This window comes from Gracilinanus agilis, chromosome 3, assembly GCF_016433145.1.
Source record: "Gracilinanus agilis isolate LMUSP501 chromosome 3, AgileGrace, whole genome shotgun sequence".
NCBI lineage: Eukaryota > Metazoa > Chordata > Mammalia > Didelphimorphia > Didelphidae > Gracilinanus > Gracilinanus agilis.
Window position 1 is genome coordinate 46,161,885 of NC_058132.1, and position 25,472 is coordinate 46,187,356.

Genomic DNA, 25,472 nt, shown 5'->3' on the forward strand with positions numbered 1-25,472 from the left:
TCTTTTAGAACATTTTGGTGTTTATTGGCACAAAGGTTTTTGTTCTGATACATTGTGGCATCTAGACATGGCTATACTTCATACTTTGTGCACTTCTCTTACATTTACTCGTAATCCCCACTTTGCATTGGACCTTTCCTCCTTCCATCTGACACTCATTAAACCACTGAATGGCATGCCGCCTTCTTCTTGGTAACTTTCCTGCTCCAACCGTGGAACACCCAGGTCTTACTCACCGGCTTCCAATCCTGCTCGGTAAATGAGCTGGGAGGGATGGATGGTGGGAGCAGGCAGATGTCACCCTGACTTGTGCTGTGCCTTCCCTGGCGGAGGCAGACCAGCCTTGCCAACGCACTCCGCTCTGCCGGATTCAGGCCCCATACCCAGGCCTTGATGGTGTATCACTGGGTTGTGCTGAAGCCAGGCAGCCCGGGAAGGAGGCGTTGCCAGGTTTTTAGTCTGTCATCCCAAGTCTGTCCCTTCACTCCCCTGCAATTTTGACTGTGCCAAGTCTGCGTGGATCAGGCTGACAGGGTTGTTCTTTAACTGGAAATGTTGATGATGAGTTTCTTGGTGAGTTCAGTCAAAAACCGTATTTCTGAAGTTATGGACCATCTGTTCCCAAACTCTTTAAGTGTAATTCTGTTCCGCTTCACTGTCCTGGGAACCGAGTCAAGTCTTGTGTTTCTGACAATGTATATTCTTCAACAGCAGCTCTAGTGTTGGCTGAAGCCAACTTTTAATATACAGTAGTTCTCTTCATTTACATTGCAAAATATCTGACAGAGGCTATCTGGCCACTGTTTGGTTTTGTGGAAGTCTATGTGTGGAGTGCAAAAGCCTCCAGAGAAGAATCACGGGCATCTTGGGGCCTCCAGCTACCAGAAAGGACACCTGAGAAGACAAAGACAAGGCTTGAATAATGCAAGCTTTTTCAAGACTTAACACGAAGAAACTGAAAGAAGAAAGATCAAGGTCTGGCGGTTCCCCCCGGGTACTCCCTGTATCCTCCCACAACTAATAGGGTGGGACATGCCCATCAGTACCAGTCAAGGACTTCAGCCTCCTCTACATCCCAGAAGAACATTTAACTCTTACCCCCTTCCTCAACTTCCCTGCCTTTAAGCATGCCTGGGGCGATTTCCAAGGCAGGCCTATGCATGGTCCTTGAGGTCACAATTACAAACCATAGGCTGCAGTTTCCTGGTCCCCCTGTCTTGTCACTGCTCTCCTCTCTTCTTTCGGCCTTTCCCTCCGATTGATGGTAAAAGAACAACCAATTCCCTCAAACTATTTTGTCCCTTTCTTGTTTTCACTGTGGGTTTGTCTGTGGGATTGGTGTTTGTCTTGTTATCTCTGTTACTGTCTTACTACTGAGAAAGTCTAGGTTTGTCGAGATTATGGGTCTTAAAAAAACCAAGAACATTCACAGCCCACAGTGCCTACAGGAATGAGACAAGTCTCTGGGACTGTCAGCTAGATTTCCGGTCCATCAGCAGCATCCCTGGTACTCTACTGGGAAGCTCAGCTCCATCCCTGCCTGCCTCACTGCCCTCTGTGCCATGGCCACCCAAGCAAGCTTACCACCCAATGTAGCACTGGCAGAGGTTCTCGTGGGATGTGGCCTGTTTGATCAGTAACTCAACTTGTGTAGGGACATCCAGAGTTTCATCATGAGAAAAATCTCGACCTAGGAGAGGAGGAACAAGAAGGCTTTGTCTATACTAGATTAATGAAGCATTTCAAAGGCCTCACCTTACCATCCCTAGTTTAGCTCTACCATCTCTTGGTCCATGTGAGTTTTCCTTAATGAGTGTGAAAAATGCTGAAGTTGGTTTTTTTCCAGCTTCCTTGAAAGGATATTTAATTACAAGCCTACTGGAATGGGGATAAAGCCTTGGTGTATATAGGGAGACCTCTAAGGTCCCCTTGGACCCCACAGTGTTTTACCTTGAACATCTCTAAGGCTCTTATCATGAATGTGTATCTACCTGGAGGATCCAGAATTTCCTCTGCTGTGGGAAATTCCCAAAGTGGGAACTCATGCATGATTTAGGAAGTGGCCTGAGGCACACAGAATAGGCTGGAGGTGGGATCAGAACCTTGGTCTTTTGGACTCTAAGCCCAGCATTTTATCTACTGAATCCTACTTATATGTCTTATGGTTATTGACTTTTGTGTCTACCAATCTCTGGCCCAGGGATGGATTAGAGTAAGTAAGGAAGCATCTATCTGGAAGTGAAATCTTCTGCTGGCGGTCCCCCTGCCTTTTCTCTATAACTTGGAACAGATGAGTCGATGTGTTAGCTGCCCTTCATGCTGGTGAAGCCTGTGGAAGGAAAACTTATATCTAACCAAAGTAAAAGAATCTTCCATGCCTCAACTAAAGATTATATTCATATGACCTTGTACTGCTGGTGCAGGTCATCAACAAGAGAAGCCTGAAAGCCTCTGGGACTGCTGACCTCAGAGAAACGGCACCGTTCAATTAGCTAATTGGTAGTAAAAGCCCAAGTCCTAACAACCAGGCTGAAAACCATGCCAACCATCTACTTAGAGAAATGAAATGCGTTCTACAGTTTATGTTGCTTTCAAATAAACAGACACATACTCACCAGTGAGTTTATCTCGAACCCTGTTAATAATCTGAATGGCCTTCTTATTTAGGGCCTCAGGTTTCACTAAACCATCCCCGACTGAAAGACAAAAAGGAGAAATCCTCAGCAGGCTATCAGAACAGAGACGGGGAGGCTGCCAGGTCTCTTTGGCATTTCTGCTTTCTCATCTACTTTTGTCAGCAGAAAATAATGAGAAACTGAAACGTTCCTCTCCTCCTCCCACCAAGGACCTCTGCAGGCAGTGCATACAACTGCTTCCCCCTCCAGGAGACCTTCCATAGACTAACACATCTAAGGCTGGACTTACTGAAAGAATGGATGGATTCAGGCACTGTGGTCCCAGTTTTCTTATGGGCAGTCTCCCCAAGGTCCACACTGTCCAATAATTCTATGGGAAAAGAGACAGAAAAAAAAAATCACTCTTAGGACACAGTTGTGTTATAAGGTCCTGACCAAAACTTCCTCAGCTCCAATCAGTCCAACAGACATTTATCCAGTTATTTACTGTGTGTACAACACTGGGCAGGTGAGACAGGAAATCTGGACAACACACAGCCCCTACCTACATGCTGTTATAGCCATGAAGAATAGTATTTAGTGAAATCAAAGAGAGGCTAAGAAAACAGTAGTGGGAGATATACTAGGACAGAAAAACATAAGTACCTTTTAGACTATTGCTAAGAGATGTCACTGACATGAAACTTATTCATAAAAGTCTTCATTTCATCAAGCAAAAATGAATTCTTAGAAGGCCTCAAGCTCATTGCAGATGCTATAAAATGGGGACCAGAGAGACTTGGAGCCAGGAAGACCCAGATTAAAAACCAAACTCAGATATTTGGCATTTTACTATCATCTTGGAACCTCAGTTTTCTTTAAATGGGGGTAATGATAGCACCTGTCTCCCAGGATTGCTGAGAACAAAATGAGGTAACAGATTTTTCAAAACTTAAAGGGCAACTAGAAATATGAGAGCTGTTGTCATTAGCAGCCTCTCGATGCCTACGTATTGTAAACCAAGTGGTGATGTAACTGAACAGAAACCCAACTCAGAATTCCAAGTACCAGATTCCTTTGGACCTGTAAAGTTCTCAGGTTTTGGAGGTCACATTCAAATGATTAAGGTCTTTTAGCAGAAAAGAATGTGAATTATTTGAGAGCATGTGGCATTATTCATGTAAGATACAGAAGATTTTTTTAAATATTGGGAATAGGGACTGGACCTGTGATTTCATTGGTAGTGGGAATTCCCTGGTTCCTCTTGTGAGGAACAACCAGGGGGTACAGTTTCTGGAGTGCTGGGCCTGGAATTCAGAAGACCAGATTTCAAATCTGGCCCCAGATCCTTACTAGGTGTGTGACCTTGAGCAAGTCACTTAACTTGTTTGCCTCAGTTTCCTCATCTATAAAATGGGGATAATTACAGCCCCTGCCTGTTAAGGTTGTTGTGAGGATCTAATGAGTTAACTGTAAAGTGCCTGTCACAGTACTTGGCACATGCTACATAAATGCTTATTCCCTTCCCTGCTCTTTTAGTGCTGCTATCACCAGCCTCCTCTGTAGGATGTCACAGTGCCAGGAGCACCCAGATGAGGACTTCTCCTGAGAAAAACGCCCTCCTTCAGTTTGACTCAGGAAACATTTACCAAGTACCTGGTCGTGCAAGGTGCCCAGGGGCTCTAGAAGAGCTTATAATTTAACAGGGGAGAGAGGGCCTGGCCACAGGGCAGAATAGGCCAAGTTCAAAGGAGAGGTCCAGATGAGCCGCTGACAAATCGAGGGATGTACTCTCCTATGGGGGAATAGGGAAGGCATCAAGAAGAAGGATGCCCCTGAGTTCTGTTTGAAAAGAGGGAGGAACTTCAAAAGGGATACAGCCACAGAAGGATGGACAGCTAAGGCCTGGAAGATGGTGTGAGCAAAAGCATGGAAAGCAACAGAGCAGGGATAGGGAACAGGAACCCAGTCAGTCTGATTAAAAAGAAGCTTACCTGAAGGGGAATAAAAAGGTGAGAAGGTCAATCAGTAAGGGTTTATTAAGCACCTGTTATGTGCCAGGCATGGGGCCAGACTAGAGAAAGAAACACAAAAGCAAGCAAATCCTCATCCTTGGGGCGCTCATATTTTAGTAAGAAGGTGAGGAAAGGAGTTTCTCTTTTATTCATTAGGCAAAAGGGGTCCAGGAAGATGTGGGAGTATAGTAGACCCTGGAGATGTGAGAGTATAGTAGACCCAGGACAATGGTCTCTGGCCTGAACTGAGGAGAATGTAGGAGTACAAAGGGCACAGCTGAGACAAAGGAGAAAGAATCTGTGAGACCAGGCAGCTATCTGATAATGGGAAGAGTTGAAGACTCTCAAAGTCCAAATCACTGGAAGGATGGTGAAACCATCTTAAGAAACAGAAAGCCAGAATAAGTGTACATCCTGAGGAAATTAGTTCAGTTGGACAATTGTTGAGTTTGAGGGGCTAAGGACATGGGGCGTGGTGGTGGGAGGTGGCTAGTACTTTGCCAGAAAATTAGATAGCCTCAGAGTGGATTCTAAGCAGTGGCTGTTACTTAGATTTATTATTATCAATGATCATAGTAGAAAAATCTCTGAGGTAAGGATGCTCCATCAGAAATCATTTCAAATTCTTAGTGCAAGGTCCAAAAAGCACTCTCTTGTAAATTCTCATTCATTCACTCAGTCAACAGTTATTTATTATTTAAAAAAAGTTTTTTTATACCCTTACCACCTTTTATCTTAGTATCAATTCTAAGGCAGAAAAGTGGCAATTGGGATTAAGTGCCCAGGGTCACACAGCTAGAAAGTGTCTGAAGCCAAATCTGAACTCAAGTCTTCCTGTTTTCAGGCCTGGTGCTCTATCCACTGTGCCTCTTAGCTGCTCCTTCAATAGCCATTTATTATGTTCCAAAATTGCTGATTATGTGTTAAGTTCTCTAGAATGAACAATGATGGTCTCATCGCCTCCATGGGAGTATGACTTTAATGACTATTAGAAAATAGGTGTGGCCACCTTTGGATTGTTTGTTGGCAAATGATATGGAGGTTGACAAGTGCCATCTCTAACTGCACTAAGAAGAGGCCTTGTCTTACCCCTGTAATGCCCAGGTTTGTCCAGAACAGCAGCCCCTCTTCCTATGTGATACACCCACCTACAGACTGGCCGGCTGAGTACGAGTCTGTCCGTGTTCGTGACCGCTTGGTGCCTTTCGTATTTGCTGGGAAAAGAAATAAAACTAACATTGAAGACTGCTCAATGCTTTTGTCTGAGGCTAAAGAAACTTGGTGGACATTCTCTTAGAATCATGAAGCCTTGCTCCTTTCTCATCTAGCAATACTCAGAAATAGTTTTCCAGGAGGGGGGTAGTGAGAGCAGGCAGTGTAGAAAAGCTACTTTACTTACTTCACCCACCTTTTCTGTTTATACCCAGAGAAAGTATGAAAGAGGAAACAGCAGCAACAGTATCAGATGGCAGTGAATTTCACAGGAGAAATTTTCCTCGATAGGTGGAAAGTAATGAATTGAATAAAACATTATTCCCCTAAGACACAAGTCTATTTCCTACCCAGACTTCTGTTTTCTGTTCTGCAGAGAGGGAAACCAGTCATTATTAAGAGAATGTTTTTGGTGAGAAAAAGAAACTCTTACGTGATTTATTTGGGGTAGCCCTGAAATGGTGAATAAGCAATTCTTCAGATATAGTAGTCAGTGATGGCAGGGAAGGTTTTTAAAAAGTGGAATGATTTGCTGTGCATTAAAAGCACAATCTGAATAAGTCTATGCTCTCAGGGCAAGAGGGAATGGCTAGGCTGAACCTTAAAAGTCTGTGATGATGGTTGTTTGGCACTTGGAGCTGGGAATGCATGTTCCCCTGCCCCAGCCACCCTTTCTGAGTGTCCCAATGCCCATGCAGTGTTGGGCACTTACTGTCCATAAGTCTCCAGTTCAATAAGGGGTCATAGACAAAGGCTTCCAGCACAGCCATCACACTGTCCTTGTGCTCCCGAAGAACCTCCATCACTGTGTGGCAGGTGATCCGGTAGTTGCCATCGAGGCCTGTCACCTGGGAGACAGACCCAGAACTTGTTTACAAGGACCACAAGTACCAGTGTCCTTGACTCTACCCAAGGCATCCAGTCACATCCCTCATGGAACAGAATTTGGTCATGCTTTTTACTGACATAAAGCAGCAGAGGTGTGTTGGGAGTGAGAGTTGGGACGCTAAGAAGTTGAGAATGACTGCTGACTGTCTAACCTATAAAGTTCTGAAGAGTTAGGAGAAAGTTACATTTAATATACTGGAAGAGTCATGATAGGGATGGGAACTGTAATTTGACTGATATAAGGAATTTCCAGGTAAGGAAATTTCCTCTACCTAAGTTAATACCTATAGTCTAAGAGCTCAGGCCCCAAAGGAAGTGACTTCTGTAAGGTCACAAAGCTGGTCTGGATCACAAGTGGCCTGCTGTCTAGTTAGTCCACATCCATCTTTTAGGGTAGATGGATGGAGGCAAAGTGAGGTAGGGGGAAGAGCGTTCACTGGGTGGAGAGTGAGAGGCCCTTGTTTCAAACCCCAGTTCTGCTCCCTGATTGTTATAAAAGGAGGCAGGCACAAGCCAGCGGAGCTCTGGGAATGTGTTTCTTGGCTCATCTCAGCTTGACATTGAAGCTGCCCACTCCTGATTCCCACTTACTTCCATTGCATTGGTCAACATCCTCGTCAATCGAAATGGAATCTTCTCTGGGAATTTCTCTCGAGTCATCGCCACCTAGAAAGTAATAAAAATCATAGAACAACTGTTTCTTAAGCTGAAACCAGGTCAAAAGAAGTCTTAAAAGCCTGTGATTTTTCAGGTAAGTTACCAGACTTCGATGGACAGAAATTAGATCAGACAGAAATGAGAGCTTGTATACCACTGTGCTATGTACTTAGAGGGGGATGTCAGGAGTGGTCTTTGCCTTTGAAGGGTTTACAAAAAAGGATTATAGGAAGTAGGTGAGAAGTACTTGGTAAATAAGAAATGACACTGTAAAGAAGTTACCAAGGGGGTGACTCGGACCACAACATACTTTGTGGGAGAGGAAAGGTCCTCTTTGGTTAGGAGCTGACTTAAACCACTTAAGAAGGAGGGGCTGCAAAGTGAAACTCCCCAGTCTAAATCTTTCAGGGCCACCTTCTCACCTCAAAGCAGTCCCCAAAGTCGATGTGCAAGATCTTTCCGCTGAGTCTGTCCAGCATCAAGTTGGATGGGTGTCTATCCCAGGAAGGAGAGACCAGAGGCACAGATTATTAGAGCAGCCCAGACAGATTGATCAAACAGTTCATAATGGCTGAGGCCCTGAATGAGAGTTTATCTGTGTGGGCCAGAAGTTGCCTCCCACCGATGGCTTCTAGCTGCCTGATAAATAGGATCCTATCTGAGTAACAGAGCTAGGAGACTATCCTGAGCAGTCACATGGGTGAGGAAGGCCTTTCTCTGCAGCTGCTCAGTGTCCATCTGACTATAGCTATCAGGCATATGGAAAATAGGTGCTTTTCTTTATAGTAAGTCCATGTTCTCTCTTTTTTTAAAAACCCTTACCCTCTGTCTTAGTATCAATATTGGATATTAGTTCCAAGGCAGCAGAGGGGAAAAGGCTCAGCAATAGGGATTAAGTGACTTGGCCAGGATTATATAGCGAGGAGGTGTCTGAGGCCAAGTTCGAACCCAAATCATCTCATCTCTGGGCTTGGCTCTAAATCCACTAAGCTGCTACCTGGGTGCCCTCTGCATGTTCATTTTTAAAGAAGATTTATTACTGATTTGGGTCTACAAAAATATAGCCTAGCTTCGAGGTGAGAGCAAAATGAATACCAAGAGGGGACATAATACCATAAGATAAACTCAGAGTTGTCAGAAGTAATGCTTGGAGCTGTTCAATATCCATTTCTAAGCATTCAAAGATTTCTTTTCTAGGCAATAGAGTTAGATAACTTTATAGCATAAAAGTATAGGAAAAAGGTCTAGTTTAGTTGGTTTGAATTCTAGGACACATTTTTTCAATAAGTTATATCAACATATTATACTGAGAGACAGCATGAAGATGAAGCTACTGTGCTGGACTGAAGAGTCAGGTATAGATTGAGTTCAAATCCTGCCACTTATTACAATGACTGATTGTTGCACCTTGAACAAGTCATTTATCCCCTCTAAGACATAGGACTTGCCACCAAAGTCATAGATAGGTTCCCCATCCTAATTAAGTCACTCTAGGGGAAGGGGTTTGCCCCTAAATTATGAATTTTCTTTTTCTTGAGATAGTTTCCCAGCACATGACAGATAAGTCTGGGGTTGGCCAAAGACCCCCACATAAAAGATCATAGTCTTTGGAGCTGGTCTGGAATAGAAGGAAGAAGAATGAAAGTAACTCACCTGTCTCCTAGGCCCAAAATATACCCCACCATGGACATAACTGCTAAAGAACGGGTATAATTCGTTCTTCGGTCAAACCACACCTAGAATACAGCAGAAAGAGAGAGAGAGAGAGAGAGAGAGAGAGAGAGAGAGAGAGAGAGAGAGAGAGAGAGAGAGAATATGTGTGTGTGATCCAAGATGGCCTTGGGAAGGCTGCAACCAGTGCAGTTCCAAGAGAGACAAAGCAAATTCAAACCACAGAGACACCACATGGCTTATAAATGCAATTCTAGAAATGCCGATCTAAGGGAACCAGAGTCAATGATTCCATCTGGAGGCAGTCATGTGGGCATGTGCCTGATGTACCTCAGAGCTGGGGCTCTTCAGCCAGAGCAGTTTGGCCAGGTCATCCCCAGCGGTGTTATTGACAGCATGTTCAAATACTTCAACCTTCTGCATCAGTGTCAAATGGTCGTAATCTGGAGCCATCTAAAATGAGACACATCCCATTCAGTGAGGGCTTGGTGTTTCTGTCACAGTGCCCCAAGAAGATAGGAAGATGACCTGGATAAGGACCCTGTGAAATGAGAAACTGGGAGGTCACCCAAGGCCAGTGGCTTATTAGCTTAAGGAACTACCAAAGAAATGATGTCCAAAATGAGGACATCAAGAGAAGTTAGCAGTGTGATGTAGTAGAGAGCAGGAGGAACTGGCTTGAAGTCCTTTCTCTGACACTTCCTGGCTGTGTAACTTTGGGTAAGTTCCCTAACTTCTCAGTACCCCATAGCAACTTACTGAAACCTAAGTGGCAGAGATGGCACCAGTCTGCTTTGGCTGATGAAGTTCCTAAAAGGAGCTCCCAACATCAATGAGGTCATAGTTTGGGTCCAATAAAAAAAGAAATCCTCCCATGTTTCACATATAATAGCTGGTCCCCTAAAATACCTGTTGAATGAATCATTTCTAGGTTCTTTTGATTCTCCATTAAGGAAGATGCTTTAGGGTTAAAAAATTCACTGGCCACTTATGCCATGGAATTATTTTTCCAGAACCTCAAAGCAAATTCAGGCAGGAAGGCCCCTCTACACTCTCCCAACCTGTGCCCAGTGCCTCTAGCTTCTAGAAAGGGGCGCCTGCTAATCCCCCAGCCTCCAGGCCCTTAGGATTCCTAGAAGAAACCACGGTCAAGCCCTAGTCTTGACTTCTGGGCTTGGAAGAGGGTTATCTCTTACTCGTAACATGATTCGATGCTCAATGTTGAGAAGGATCTTCTTTTTCTCCCGGTAGTCTCGGATGAGTGCATGCAGCGTGTCACAGTGGGGGACCCACCCAATCAGGCCCGAGTTCGTTGACAAGGGAATGACAGCATATCTCTGGATGCTGGAGGGGATAGAGCCATTGTATAGATGCCAGTATAGAGGGCACAGTATGAGCAACCTAATCACATCCTCCTTAAACAAGTCTATAGCCCCAGGGGAGTTTATGATGGTGGTACAATGAGTAATCTCTGGCTCCTCCTACCTGGCAGGCATTAATTACCAGGCCTGCTAAGTGGGCATAGACCCATCTTCAAGGTTGTCAGGTAGGCTATTTATATTCATAATTGGAAGTAGAGTGACATTGACTTGAGGCTCAAGAGAGAGTCTCTGGATATAATTTCTTAATTGTGGTGTTATCAAATTTGCTGTTCCTTTAGGCCAGAGGTGTTAAAACACATGGCCCAAACCAGATTAAAATACAATTTGGGGGGGCAGCTGAGTAGCTCAGTGGATTGAGAGTCAGGCCTAGAGACGGGAGGTCCTAGGTTCAAATCTGGCCTCAGACACTTCCCAGCTGGGTGACCCTGGGCAAGTCACTTGACCCCCATTGCCCACCCTTACCACTCTTCTGCCTTGGAGCCAATACACAGTATTGACTCCAAGACGGGAGGTAAGGGTTTAAAAAAAAAATACAATTGGGAAACATTAAACAAGACACATTAAAAATACAACAGAATATAGATACAATAGATAATGTTAATATGTGGTTTTCTAAGTTGATATGTGGACACCAGAGAGCCTTATATATATGATTTAGTGGCTGTTTCTATTTGAGTTCGACACCACTGGTCTAAACTAATGAAGTTGTGGATACTCTGAAGGAAAATGAGGATACCTTACAATGAAAATCTAGCACATGAAAAATTTTCAGACAGTGATGAGAATCGTTGTCTTGGCTTCCCATTCTCTTTCTGCCAGGTATGTAGCTTTACCACTAAATTCTCCAATGTGTTGTGGCATCACAGACACTCAAATGGGACCACCCTACATAGCCATGGTTTCCCCTTTCCATTTGTTCTACATACCTGAGATTTTTTCTAAGGGATGTTGGGTCATTGGCCAGTAATGTGTTGACAAGGCCAAAGAGCTGCATAACTCGTTCATCCTGCCTTAGGTCCTCATGGCCTTTCAGAAGAAACACAAACTCATGCCCATTGCTGCCTGTAGGCAAAGGAGGGAGATGAGAATTAAGGGGAGGGCTTCTCAAGGCCATTCGGGGAGGACCAGGCTCTTTAGATCACCGACTCTTCACCAAATCCCCCAATTTAGTACCTTAGAACAAATGAGGAGCCTACTGGTTTTAATGACATTCCCATTTGGGAATGTTGATTTAAAAAAACTTAAATATAAATTGATACCAGAAATTTTAAAGCGATAAGACTCAGATTATCAGAGATTAGTCTATGAAACACTAAGAATAATCCCATTTTGGGAACTGGTCATAAAGGCATGGGTATCTCCAATGACCTAGAATGACAGGGCAAGAAGTGAGTCACTAATCTACTCACTTCCTCCCCTTCAGGCATGATCGATCACACATAAACTGTCCCAGACAAGTAGAAACTTATCTTGCTTTCTTCTTTCTAAACTTGAGATTTAGCTGGAATAGTAAAATCTAGGGGCAGTGAGAAAGAGATCAAGTGTCCTGTGTCCAGGGTTACAGTGGGAAGTAGTACTTATACCTGGCTCTTGTGGACACAGAGGGAAGCTCTCTATATGCCACATGGCCTCTAGCTAAATCCAGATGGAAGGCCAGAGTCCACTGGTTGAACTAAATTCACCAAGTTAACCTTAGTAACCTTTATGCAAGGTCCCACAAAAAGGAAACAGCCTGTGGTAGCTCTAGTCATTCCTAGATGCCTCTCAAAGGTTTGCCTATTCTTTCAAGTTCATCTTAAATGCCTCCTCCTTCAGGAATATCCCCCCCTATCATCACCCCTGGGGATGACTTTCCTCTCCAGACTTCACAGACTTTTGTCCTGTACTTTTCTTTTAATAAACTCATCATGAAAAGTCATCTCTTCCCAAGAGCTCAGTGTTCTTAGCACAGTGTTTTGTACACAGCAGGTTATTAATAAAGGTATGCCTTTATCAGAGTTTGAGCCCCCCCTTTTCCTCCTCCCTATGTGCACCCAGCCTTGATGTTATGAGTCCCCCAGCCACCTGATGTGCCCAGTGCCCAGTCTTTCCTCACTGTCCTATTGCTAGGATTTAGCCTTGCAGAATCCCATGGAGCTGGGCTGCTTAGCTCAGTAGGTTAGAGGACTCAAATCCCAGGATTAATAAGGAGTCAGGGAGATGGAAGTCAAGAGAAAACTATTCCAACACCAGCTTTTTTCACACACAATTAACACTGCCAGCCAGAACCTGGGACCTGGTCCAGGAGGATGCTGCCTCAGGCTTTGCTCAAGACCCCCATGTTTGGAAGAGTGAGCAAACATCCTTGGAGAATTGTTCTGGCAGAAGAAATCACCAGCTTTGGCCTACTGAAAAGCCTCTTTGGCCTTCTTGGTCAGACTGATCCTACAATTGGCCTCTGTAGCTTGGTGAGTCTTAGCAGGGTTGGCGCTCTAGGGTCCTAAGAGCCTTGGAGATTCCATGAGGAGGCCCTGGGAAGGGCAGAAGCTCTGAGGGCAAGGCATGGCCAGCAGAGGGGAATTCTTACCCATTAATGTCAATTTCCTGGGCCTCTGCTTGGATGTAATGACCTGGAGAGAAGGTGCTATGGACTGAATCCGGATGACAGGCTGGTTGGGGTCATAGGTGCCCGGCACTGCTAACTCCAGGTCCCGGCACATCAGGAGTTTGGGTGAGACATACTGCAGCTCCAGCGAAGTGAGCTGGGGAGAAGCATAAGATGTCATTTTTTGCTCCCAGGGAGGAATGCAGAGGCAGCTGTTGGGCCTTCCCAACTCCAAGCACTGATGGTGGCAGTGAATGCCCCCTGAGATTTTTCATGGACATGAGTCCAAGCCCAGGGTTTGGCATACGGTAAATACTTCATAAATGGCTTTTCATTGTTTCAGCTGATAGAGACATTCCCCTAAGACGGTGTAAGACACGAAAATGGCCTTTGGGGGATCTGGAAGTCCCTACCTGAGGCAGCTGCTTGGAGATCCGTCTAAACACATGATAATAGAGGTCCCAGGCCTGTGTCAGGTCCTTGACATTCCCTGACTTCATGTACTTTCGGCACCACTCTTGGGCTTCCATTAAATCTCGGCCATATGCCTGGGAATAAAGAAGGGGAAAAAAAGCTGGTTTCCAGGTGGGGTGCTTTCTAAGTGAACTCATGGCCAGAGCTCTAGAACTGCAAAAGGAATTCTGTTATGTAGCATGAGGCTTTTTAATAAGAGGCGGTATGTTCCAGTGTCAAGAGGGCTCACCTGGGAGCAAGGGCCTGGCTCCAAGTCCAAGGTAGTAAGATTATAGGCAAGTCACTGAATCTGGGTCTCAGTGTCCTCATTAGTAAAATATGTCACTAAAAGACTGGTGCCCCCTTTTTCCTTCTATCAGTCATTTCTGGGAAAAGTACCCATAATTGTAACAGAGGCAACCCTCTGAAGAGCTTTCATGGCTCCCACTGCCTTGAACAGGGAAAACAGGTCACACTGTTAGGCATTTGGAGCCCTCCTTAAACTGGGCCCCAGTCTGTTCTTGCAAGCCAATTACCCATCACTCCCAACTTGAACTAGAGGCCAAATGAACTTGCTGGCCTCCATCTAGGACCATGATGGTGAACCTATGGCATGCGTGCCAAAGACAGCACAGAGAGACCTCTATTTAGGCAGCTGTGCCCAGCTTGGGCCACCAGAAGGCAGGGGGCAGGACACTAGGTCTCTGAGCCACCTCCCCGCTGGGCTTGGACAGTAGTCCTCTTGCTTTGCCTGCCCCTGGGGTGGCTGGGTGCAGGAGTCTGGGTCTCTGTGGCCCCAGAAGGAGGCTTCTCCCACACGAGCCAGCTGGGACCCAGGTCCCACTCCATCAACACTGCAGGGCACTGCACACAGTCTAGAGTGGTCGTGGGTGAGGCATGGGGTCCCTAAAAGGTTCCAAAAGGTTTGCCATCACTAATCTAGGACATCCATCTCCTGCCTCTGGCACCCCAGCTCCCTTTGGGACTAAGCTCAAGGGCCACCCCCTTCAAGAGGCCTTCTCTGACCTACTTGGTTATGAGACGGCCCCTTCTTCCTATCTCACCGCTGTTGACCATTGTGAGAATGTTTCATATCCCCTAGAATAGTGATGGCAAACCTTTTAGAGACTTAGTTCCCAAATTGCAACCCTCATGTCGCATGTGAGCCACCCCCTTATCCCAGACAGGGGAGGGAAGAAGTGCTCCCATTGGGCTGCTGGGCAGAGGGGTGGGTGTGATGGGAGAAATGTCCTCAGGTGTGTGGAAAGAGGGAGGGTGCTTGCATGCCAAAGGTTTGTTCAAAATGGCTCTAGAACAGTGATTCCCAAAGTGGGCGCTACCACCCCCTAGTGGGTGCTGCAGTGATCCAGGTGGGTGGTGATGGCCACAGGTGCATTTATCTTTCCTATTAATTGCTATTAAAATTTAAAATAATTAATTTCCAGGGGGCTAAGTAATATTTTTTCTGGAAAGGGGGTGGTAGGCCAAAAAAGTTTGGGAACCACTATTCTAGAAGAACCTAAGTTTCCTGCAGATAAGGCCTATGTCATTTTTTTATCTGCATTCCTATCACTGTTCTTGGCACATAGTAGGTACTTAAAAAATGTCTGTGCACTGAGAATAATTTGAAGTACATTTTCAAATAGCCATTTGGAATTCTTCTGAAATCTGTCCATAGCCTTTCATTTATCTACCAACAAATAGTGCTTGGTGGTGTCTGTTTGCGTCAGTTCACTATACAATATTTATTAGCATCCCAAATTTAGAGCTGGAAGAGATCATGAGGCACAAACTCACTGGGCCCAGGCTGAAGTGAGTCATGGGCATCTTGCTTCAAGAGGAGCCCTTGTGCTTTTGGGTTTTGGATTGTTTCTATCTTTTGGTACCATTTGGTACTAGTTAATAGTTTTGATGATTGCTTTTTGGTAGCAGAGCTTGGGATATACTTCTCATTACTGCCATCAAATTTTTCTAGATCTTTTTGTTCTTTCAAATGAAGTTTTTCTGTTTTATTTAATTGTACAAGGTATCCCCATAGCAATCTGAGATAGAATTAAATTTGTAGATCTGGATGATATAGTCATTTTTATTAAATCATCATGGTCCAAACATTAACACTGAACCTCTTTTCATTTAGTGATTTTTAATATGAATATTTGATACCTTTATTCTATAAAGAGCATTTTGTAGTTGTACGGGCATCTTGCATATAGCTTGGTAGGTTCATTCTCAGGCATTTTATCCATTTTGGAGTTATTTTGCATCGCCTTTCTCTTATTTTCATATCATTTAATATAAAATGTATATAAAATGCTATTGTTTAATGTAGCTTTATTTGGTAACCTGCTACTTTTCTGAATCTAGTTAAGTCCATTTATTGCTACATTCCTTGGATCTAAGGTTTTCCAAGTATAGTGTCACATCATCTGCAAACAAATAATTTGGTTCCCTCTTGTCGAGGACTAGGATTTCATACAGAGCCCAGTAGGAACCCTATGGAGTGGGGCTAGGTCCAGTTCCTTTTGTCTTGTCTTACTGTTTGCTTTCTTAGGGTTTATCATTCTTAATGACCTTTGTCTAAAAGCATTTTTAATCAAACAGGCATTATGGGCAAAAGAAGGTGGGAAAGAGTCTCATAGTTTCACACCAGCTAATTTCATGCTCTCTCTTCCTTACCTGATTAAAGGATGTTTCTTTCAGAGTCTGGGGTCCCCGTTCCATCATTGCATGCAGGGGTTCGAGCACCTCAAACATCCCTTTCACATTCCTCTCCCCAAAGTACAAACGAGAAGCTTCCTCCAGACCTTCATGCCACATTTCATGCCACAAGATGGCCACTCGGATCAGTTCCTCGCTCACCTAGGAAAAAAGACGGAAGGAAAATAGAATGAGAGTAAATCAGTCTGGTCAAGTCAGTGGGTGGCTAGAAGAGGTCCTCTCTCTGAACACTAGAGGGCACACTCAGACCTTCCCTGAGGAGATGGAATAAGCTGCGCAGGCTATTCTGGCACCAGGTAAGTAAGTTGGTATTCCAGCTAGTAGCAGTTTAGGACTCACCATCATGGCCTGTTGGACCAGAGTGTTGCTGTGTTCACACATGTTCTTCAGAATTTTGTTGGCTGCATTGTGACGAGCTGTGGTGGTGGATTTAGAGGCCACAGTCAGTGGGTAAATCAGAGCCTGAAATACATCAAGAAGGAAAGTGGGTGCATGTGTGCCCAAGGTGCCAGGCAACATGGCTTAAGTAGGTAAAGAAAGAAGATGGCATTAAGTTTGTTTGGCTAAGCTATTCAGGATCATTTCAACAGCCCGGAGGATGGAAGATAAACTTTTGGAGGAAGTTATTTCTCCCTACGGAGGGATTCTCTTGGCTGGAATGTATACTCCTAAAGGGTAGGAGTGAACATCCCTCTCACAATTCCCTAAGCCCCTGCTCCCAAGGCAAAATGACCTAAATAAGGCTCGTAGGCACCCAAAAGGAGGGCACGTTAAAAAAAGAACTGCCTGAAGACCCAGCCTACCTGGGGATGGTATCGACCAATATCTGTGAGAAGCTGGTGAATAAGGCGTCCTACCAAGGGCCGGGGAGTATCAATTCTTGCAATGAGCTGTGGAATGACCTGGGATTCAATAGTAGACATAGAAAGAATTAGAGTTGCTTTTCTGGGTATGGAGCAATGACTGTAATTTGCTTGGTTAATCTGGCCAACTTCCAAAGTCCTGAGGTGCCCCACTGTGGGGGTAAAGGCAATCAGGGCTCCTGGAGATCTGCCTACCAGGCCAAAAGCTCAGAGGAGGTATGTGACAGCAACTATCAGAAGATCAGACTTGTTGAATGATAAGAGGTTTGTGCCTAAATCAGTTGTGCAGCCACAGCAAGCACATAAGGACAGACTAAGGAATGGCAGGACTGGGATTGACCCTGGGACAGGGAGTTAGGGGGTGGGGTGGGGAAGGGTGACCCCGTCTACAAAGTCATGGATCCCTAAAGTAATACTGTGAAACTGTGCAACAATTCACTGTTCTTCCTGCTCCACCACCTACTTGGGAAAGCCTGGTCTAAGACTCAGAACCAGAGTCTAATGGGTGAAGGGTTGGTGGTCTACTGGCTACTGCAGAAAGCTTGATTCCAGATGTGACACAAGTCCAGTAGACTGAAGAGGAGACAGAAGTTGGCTCAAGCTCACCTGTAACCAGGTGTCAATCTGGATAGCCTTCACCCCTTCCACTAGAGCTTCATTTACATCTGGCCAGTGCCCATAGTCAAACCACAAGGTGAGGACTCTGGAGAGAGATAATTAGGAGATTAGGAGACCTTTCTTCAGGGCCTGACTGCCCCTTTCTTTCCATGGATATGATCCAAAGCAGAGGCTTTCAAATGCTGTTCGACTGTTAGTTTGTTCAAGAAGGGCCACAGATCTAATGGACCAACAACTACTCTTATTTCTCCTTGTACCAGCAAAACAGAACAAGAGCTCCATGGTCAAATGAATGGCAATAACTGGGGCTGTCCCTGATTCGACACCAATGAGGAACATGAGAAATAAATTATTCAAGGATTCCATTGGAGACCCAAGCAGTCGTCATTCTCTTAGATCCATGAATCTGGGAGAGATGAGCCCAGGGATCTAAGCAAGGATGGACAGGCCTCGAGAAAATAAGGGAATTGGCTCTCTCTGTTAGAAATCCTAGGATAAGAGGTACAAACTGTCATGACTATCTGCAGCCCCTGGATTAGTTTCCTTCTGTTACTCAGTGCTCTCAACAGCTCCTGGGCCCAGGGGAAAGGGCTTCAGAAGCACTGTTGTTCCTCCCAGGTCTGCTTTGCTCACCCATACAGTGTGTCTAGGGGGGTTCTCCAATTCTCCTCTCTTCACTTTTTTAAAAAAACCCTTACCTTCTGTCTCAGAATCAACAATAAGTATCAGTTCTAACACAAAAGAATGTTAAGGCTAAGCAATGCGGGTTAAGGGACTTGCCCAGGGTCACATAGCCAAGATGTATCTGAGGCCAATTTGAACCTAGGACCTTCCATCTCTAGACCTGGCTCTCAATCCACTGAGTCATTTAACTGCCACTCTACCCCCTTCTACTCTTGTATTAGAACACACAGATGACTATATATCATGAGTCAACTGTGTTTTCAAATGCATGTCAAAGAGACCGAACCCACGACAGTGCCAGACCATGAGCAGGATGGAGGTGAAATGCGCCACATGCTCCTCCGTTGCTGCTCTCTTGAGAAGTCAGAGCTATACAATCTCTCCTCCTAGCAAGGACAGGCTCTGGTACCTGAGGGTGTCCTGAAGGTTGTTGCCCCGGGACAGAGAGATGGAGCGGAAGAAGCCCTGGACAGCGGGCACCGTGTACATTAGGAGAGTCTTGGACAAATCCTGTGGGAACACATAGATATGTTAGTAACATTTCAGACTAAAAAAAACCTTCCACAACTGGGAGGCTGAAAGGGTTGAAACTCGGGAACACGCTGTTCTCAGGGTCTGCCAGCTGCCCCCAGTGTGTTCTGAAGTGAGATCAGGAAAGGCAGAGAAGCAGCAGCATGAGTCACGCCAGACCACATTCTCTGAGCGGAACTGCAGACACACTCCCACCCACATGTGCAGGTGCAGGCAGACAATATGCTCATTCACTGAGGTGGGAGTCCAGGGGGCTGATTGTTCAGCGTGCTCTGGCCTCTCTGAGCACCCCCTGCCATGCTCGGGATGCCTGCTACCTTGGGGACTTCCTTCTGCACAGGTGAGGGGGGGCTCTGCTCTTCTAGGTACCCCTCCCTCTCACACACACATTGTGGGCACACATTTTCTGGCCCAGAGGAGGGGTGAGGGCTGTCCGTTCCCATACGCCCACGTACCTCAGTGACCTTTTTCTGTACAGGGGAGGGGACAGGGCTGTTGTCTGCACTCTCGGCCTCACTCTCACTGTTGCTGCCCTCCGTGTGGGCGCTCGTGACACTGGCCCCACTGGCGTGCCGCAGCTTCTTCTTCTCATCTCGGGCCTGGTTCTGGTGCTTGTAGTGTAGCACAGCTTCAAAGTTCATGACTGCCCAGGCATGCCAGGCCTGTAGTGAGGAGAGAATGGATGTATGGAGCATGATAGCCTCACTCTTCCTAGCTAGATGACCCTGGACAAGTCACTTAACCCCCATTGCCCAGCCCTTTCCACTTAAGTGTCCCCCCACCCCTCCTCGAGTGTGTCTCCCAAGTTCTGACAATACTTCTCTTGTGCTGTAGGACACTTTGTTTAGTTCTTCAGCTATCTGGGCCCATCCTATCCCACCTAATGAACAGAAACCTTCTGCAGGGAGAGAGCTGGGTCAGACTCACTTCAGTACCCCTGTGCAACCTGTGCCAAGGTTTTACTAGACTATCTCATTACAAGATGGAAGTGACCTCCAGAAGGCCAGGCCACCCCAGCCCAGGGTAGCATAAACTCTAGTACAGTGATAGGCAACCTTTTTAAAGAGGGGGCCAAAGGAAAGGAAATGCTCATCTGTCAGTCTGTTTCTAAGGCAACTCTTTTGAAGTTTCATTGTATTGTATCCTACTCATTGTATTCATCAGATTAGCAATAATGTCACAGGGCCAGATGGAACATTTCAGGGGGCCACATCTGGCCCATCAGCCGTAGTCTGCCCATCACTGCTCTAGTAAGTTCCCCATAGCTGCAGAAGCATCAGTTTGAGTCTAGGGATGCCACCCAAGGAGTAGCTAAGCTAAAGCTAGAGGGGTTCCACAAGATTGGTTAAGGGGTCATGGATTTTTCAAGCAATGTCTCTAATATTTCAGTCATGTCTGACTCTTCATGAACCCACATGGCGTTTTCTTGGCAAAGATATTGATGTGATTTGCCATTTCCTTCTTGAGCTCCTTTTATAAATGAGGAAACTGAAGCAAAGAGGGTTGAGTGACTTGCCTAGAGTCACACAGCTAGTAAATGTCTGAGGCCAGATTTGAACCTAGGTCTTTCTCACCTGTAAAATGAAGTTGCTCTGTTGTACAGTTGTATCCATTTCTTTGTGACCCCATTTGGAGTGTTCTTGGCAAAGATACTATAGAGATATTTGCCATTTCCTTCTCCAGCTCATTTTACAGAGAAGAAAACTGAGGCAAACAGGGCTAACTGACTTCTGCAGGATCACGCAGCTAATAAGTGTCTGAGGCCAGATTTGAACTCAAGAAGATGAGTTCCTAACCCTAGGCACGGTGCTCAATCTTCTGTGCCAACTAGCTGCACCTCCCAAGTTGGAGAGAGGCTGCACACTGGCCAGGTGGGAACATCCATATGGATAAAATCCCACATCTGAGAAGGGACTTTGTGCACAGCAGTTGCTTAACAAACAGCTAATGAACTGAATTTCGTTGCAACTGAAAATGTGCTTCTCTATTACCATATAATAGTGTGGATACAGATGGTATAGGACACTGGAAGGAGCTTGTGCTGACTTAAGGATGTATACTAGAAGCTTAAAAATGACCAGCAAACTAGCCCTGATTTCTTTTTGCTGGTTCTTACTGTCTCATAACCAGCACTCTGGAATACTCTGAGCAGTGGCAAAGCAGCTGATGGGATGGTGGTGGGAGCTTCCTCACTGGGCAACCACTACACCAATGAAATGAGATTCCCAGGTCCCAGGATCCTGGCACTAGAACTGGGGGGAACCTCTGAGGGCATTTAGTTCAACTGTCTCCTTTTACAGAGGAAGCAGAGACCCCAAGGAGGTGAAGTGACTTCCCAAGGTCACATGAACAGTATCAAAAGAGCAGTCTGAACCCAAGTCTTCTGGCTCCAGAGCTAGTGATTCTCCCAATGTCCCCTGCAGCCTCATAGGAAGGTGCTTCTACCATGATGTAAGAGATATCTATGTGTGCTAAGTCTGGCATGTCAAACCAGGGCCAGCATGACTTTCAAGAATTCTGTGGCCCCAGAAGCCACATCTAACTTACACCAATCTATTCCAATTGATATATATCTCTTATCCTTCTCTGTATTCATTATATTCACTATTTCTCATTTGCCCTGTTGATGGGCATCTGTTTTATTTCTATATCTTTGCCATTCTCCAAAGTGCTTTTATAACTATTTTGTTAAGTATATGGAGCTTTTCTTTTTGTCACTCATCTCCTTGGAGTATATATGTAGCACAGAATCTCTGGGTCAAACAGTAAGGACGTTTTTCTTGTAAAATTCCAAACTGCTTTCCAGAATATCTGGATTACATCACAGCTCCAAAAATAATGCATTAGTGTGCCCATCTTTCTGCAGTGCTTCCAACACTGACCCCTCCCACTTTTGGTCATCCTTGACCATTTTCTGGGTATGAGGGAAAACCTTTGGATTGTTTTGATTCTTTTCTCCTATTATTAATGATTTGGAATATTCTTTTGTGTAGATGTGAACAGTCTATAATTCTTTTGAGAACTGTTCATGACCTTTGACCACTTTTCTGAAGCATATTTTGAATAAAGAGTGTTTCTTTTCATAGAATGTTGGACTTTAGACCAAAAGCTATCTCTGAGATCATCTGTTCCAACTGGAGGCCCTATGAGGTGAAATGAATTATCTCGTTAGTTTGTCGAAAGCTAGGCCTTGAATCTATGTCTGCTCACTCTAAATTCCATACTCCTTCCAGCAGGCTGTGTATGCTGCTTTACCCACAAAGAACTAAGATAGAGACAGTGCCTAGTTTTTTTTTAAGTTTTCCCTGGTATGGGGAATGAAGAAATTCCCAGATGAAGAGATTCCCTACAGTAATGTAGGTCAGCATTTTCCCTGCAACTTAAGAGTCTTAAGAGAATTGACTGGAACTCTTAGAGGTGAATGACTTTGCCTACAGTCACTCAGCCAAGATATAGCAGAGGTGGGACTTGAACTGAGGTCTTCCTAACTCCAAGGCAAACAACTATGTTAAGAAAAACATGAAAAATAAAAGTTTCTCAAATCAGCATTTCTTTACCACTTAAAAGGTTTACACTGCTCATCAGATCTTCTCTTGGCATCACAGATGTCTATGATGAAATGGCCTTGCTTATATAGATTCACGAATGAGAAATTGGTGTCTCGCTAGTTACCCAGCCAAGAATCATCTTTTCAACATTGAATAACATTTTTCTTATGTGTTTTCTAAATCTTATTATTTATTTTTTGGAGATATTTCCTGTGACCTAATAGGATGTTTTTCTAAATCTTCCAACATAAACAGGGGAAATGAAATTCTAAGGCTGAACACAAGGTAAGATTAAATAATACAAGATAAGAGAGAAAGAAATGGTTCACAGGAAACTTAGGTCCTTGGGATTCACTCTGGATCCTATGAAACCAAAGGCTATGATGAGAATAGGCAGCTATAATTCCTAAAAAATGACTGCTCTTTTCTTACCCCAGCTAGATACTTCCTGCCACCCAGGCATGATCTAGCTTGAGTGACCTAGGGGACCAAATTGAGCCCAAGAGGGCCAGGAAATTCTTGGGACACTAGTGACATGGTGACCTGTGGTCAGGAGGGGCCCATTGGCCAGCTGTCAGTGGCCACTGGAGGTAGATAGGAAGGCAGGATGTTGAGGGCTCCTCAAGGGAACTGAAGCTGCCCAAAAGTTACCTTGTACCAGCTTCGGTCATGCTCTGTGGAAGCACTGTAATACTGCAGGACTTTGGGGATGGTGCTCTCATTGATGCCTTGGAGATTTAGCTGCCACTCACCCAGCTTCAGGAAGCACCTAGTCAGAAACAAAAAGGGTTTCCTTGTCAATATATGAAGCCCAGGCTTGGGTACAGGTCAGGTTCTTTCTCTAGAGGGCTGAGGTCCTTCTGGCCATAAACCATCAAGGCCACCTCTCATTTTCCAGAAGAGGAAACAAATTCAGAGGATCAGGGACTTGCTGGAGGTTGTCCAATTGGTAACCTGGCCTAGAACTAGAACTGAGGCTTCTAGATTGGAATTCTCCAGAGTCACCAGGATGTCTAGAGAACATGGGAGTGAAACAGAGGCTTGAGGAGGAGGCTTTAAGTCAATAATCCCTTCCTTCTCCCTCCATCTTTATGAGGAGGAAGCATAAGCTGCCTAGAAGCTGACAGAAACATGTCAGACAGAAAATGATTTTCTGTTGATGGAGTCTTATTGAAATAATATCTGGAATCACCCTTATTTCCCTCTCTACTCTTTGCTTCTCCCTTTCTCCTAACCCCAACGTTAAAGGTGGGCTATGCATCTACAGAGATTCAAGCCAACTAGTGATGGGGCCACAGGCTTAGGGGTATAAGGGACCTTAAAGGCTCCTGAAGGGCAAGTGTTTCCTCTTTATTTTACAAATGAGAAAATCAAGGCCTAGATAAATTAAAAGATTTTTCTAAGGTCACAAAGAGGCAAATCCAAGGATCCTTCCTTTGTACCACATGTAGTATGACTGAATGGGCCTCATCAGGGAAAGAAGTCAAGGGCCTGGGGCTGCAGTTGGTGCCACTGTGGGACCACCTGACAGGGACAGACAACCATGTGGGCTATACACCCAGAGGGCCAAGGTTCTAAGGAGCTGCTAGGCTTTGGCTATAATGACAGGACCATCATGTGCTATATCCAGTGCTAGGAAACAGTGGAGAGAGCAGTGACGTACCGGGCCATGAGCTTGTGGAGCTCATGTTTGCGCTGCTGGTCCTCGGCAGCGATGGCATGCTGTGCTTGCTGCTGTGCTGTCTGCACAAAGTGCTGCATGTGCTGGAAGGCGTCAATCTGGAACCCAGCAGAAGGACAGTGTTAGAAACAACAAGAGTGCCAATGGGTTCCATGCTGGTGCATCCCCACCTCCCCCCAATTCGGACATCCAAGAGCCAGAAACTCCTCTTTCCCTCTCTTCCTCTGGGTCTGGAGGTCTGGGCAGGGAATCGACAGTGGCCAGGTTTGATAAAAAGTCTAAAACCTCAGCCAAGATCCTGAGCTCAGCAAGCCCAGCAACCATGACAGTGAGTGGAGTCAGTCTGGGAAAGGGCACGAGAACTACAACTTGTGTTTGGCCACAGGAAACCTCAGCCTAGGAGCTGGTAGGATTTCAGGGCTTCTTCTTGAGGTTGGACTATTCCAGCCACCCGAGCAGAGAAATGGAAAAGTACTCACAAAAAACTTTGTAAAAGGAAATTCTTAATCCCTTCTTCTAATTTAACTGGGGACCTGGAGGTCCTTTTACCATAGAGATGTGTAAAGAAATACAAGCCCACAGTGAAAGGAAGTAGAAACCAGAGAGACAGGAAGTGAACTAAGAAGAGGATATAAAAGGCCAGCACGAAGACTGAGAGGGGCTTTTTGACCTTTTTTTTGGGTTGGGAGGTGGTTGGTTGTTGGTAGTTGGTTTTTGGGGGTTGATTGGGGGATGGGAGATAGATATACATATATATTGATTCTGCTTGGTGAGCTGAGCTGAAGGATGATCAGCTGGACTTTCTCTAACGGCAGTTATAGGCAGATATAGGGAGTTATAGGGTAGTTAGTTAGGCAGTTTCTCTCTATCTCTTTCCTATATTTGTCTCCTTTACTACATTCATTTTACTATATTCTTTTACTATCTCTATTTTAATAAAACTGAATTGTTAATTGTTAAAAGCTGCTAGAAGTTTTCTTTTCTCTGGCTTAAAGGGATAATATTAATTTACAACTCTACTATATTCTCATTAAAACTTAAGTTCTTGAAAGCTGCTCTCTTATTTTGTCAACACTCCTCATTTACCCTTACAACTCCAAATGGGTTGAAGAGAGGAGAGACAGAGAAAGAGAAAGAGAGAGAGAGAAAGAGAGAGAGAGAGAGAGAGAGAGAGAGAGAGAGAGAGAGAGAGAGAGAGAGAGAGAGAGAGAGAGAGAGAGAGAGAGAAATGGGCTCTGAAAGAAACCTTTAAGGAGACTAAGGTGAGGATCTCTTGGCCAGAAATAACAACTTGTGGTTTTTTTGGGAGAAGGGGGAGGCAGAGAAGGCAACTTTAACATCTTTCCAAAATG

At 45.0% G+C, this 25,472-nt stretch overlaps 1 protein-coding gene across 1 annotated transcript in view; it reads right to left on the reverse strand.

Moving 5' to 3' along the window:
- MTOR (mechanistic target of rapamycin kinase) overlaps window positions 1-25,472 on the reverse strand; it is a 112,173-nt gene continuing 86,701 nt past the window's right edge. The window contains exons 37-58 of the mRNA XM_044667737.1: window positions 24,103-24,218; window positions 23,091-23,208; window positions 19,347-19,553; window positions 18,770-18,870; window positions 17,665-17,761; window positions 16,999-17,097; window positions 16,535-16,657; window positions 16,154-16,336; window positions 13,438-13,572; window positions 13,007-13,181; window positions 11,367-11,502; window positions 10,255-10,402; window positions 9,389-9,511; window positions 9,041-9,123; window positions 7,810-7,882; window positions 7,322-7,396; window positions 6,555-6,690; window positions 5,779-5,844; window positions 2,926-3,006; window positions 2,616-2,696; window positions 1,585-1,690; window positions 1-894 (exon numbers count right to left, since the gene is read on the reverse strand). Coding sequence (XP_044523672.1) covers window positions 879-894; window positions 1,585-1,690; window positions 2,616-2,696; window positions 2,926-3,006; window positions 5,779-5,844; window positions 6,555-6,690; window positions 7,322-7,396; window positions 7,810-7,882; window positions 9,041-9,123; window positions 9,389-9,511; window positions 10,255-10,402; window positions 11,367-11,502; window positions 13,007-13,181; window positions 13,438-13,572; window positions 16,154-16,336; window positions 16,535-16,657; window positions 16,999-17,097; window positions 17,665-17,761; window positions 18,770-18,870; window positions 19,347-19,553; window positions 23,091-23,208; window positions 24,103-24,218 — 2,478 coding nt within the window. The 3' untranslated portion in view covers window positions 1-878. The remainder of the gene's footprint in view (window positions 895-1,584; window positions 1,691-2,615; window positions 2,697-2,925; window positions 3,007-5,778; window positions 5,845-6,554; window positions 6,691-7,321; window positions 7,397-7,809; window positions 7,883-9,040; window positions 9,124-9,388; window positions 9,512-10,254; window positions 10,403-11,366; window positions 11,503-13,006; window positions 13,182-13,437; window positions 13,573-16,153; window positions 16,337-16,534; window positions 16,658-16,998; window positions 17,098-17,664; window positions 17,762-18,769; window positions 18,871-19,346; window positions 19,554-23,090; window positions 23,209-24,102; window positions 24,219-25,472) is intronic.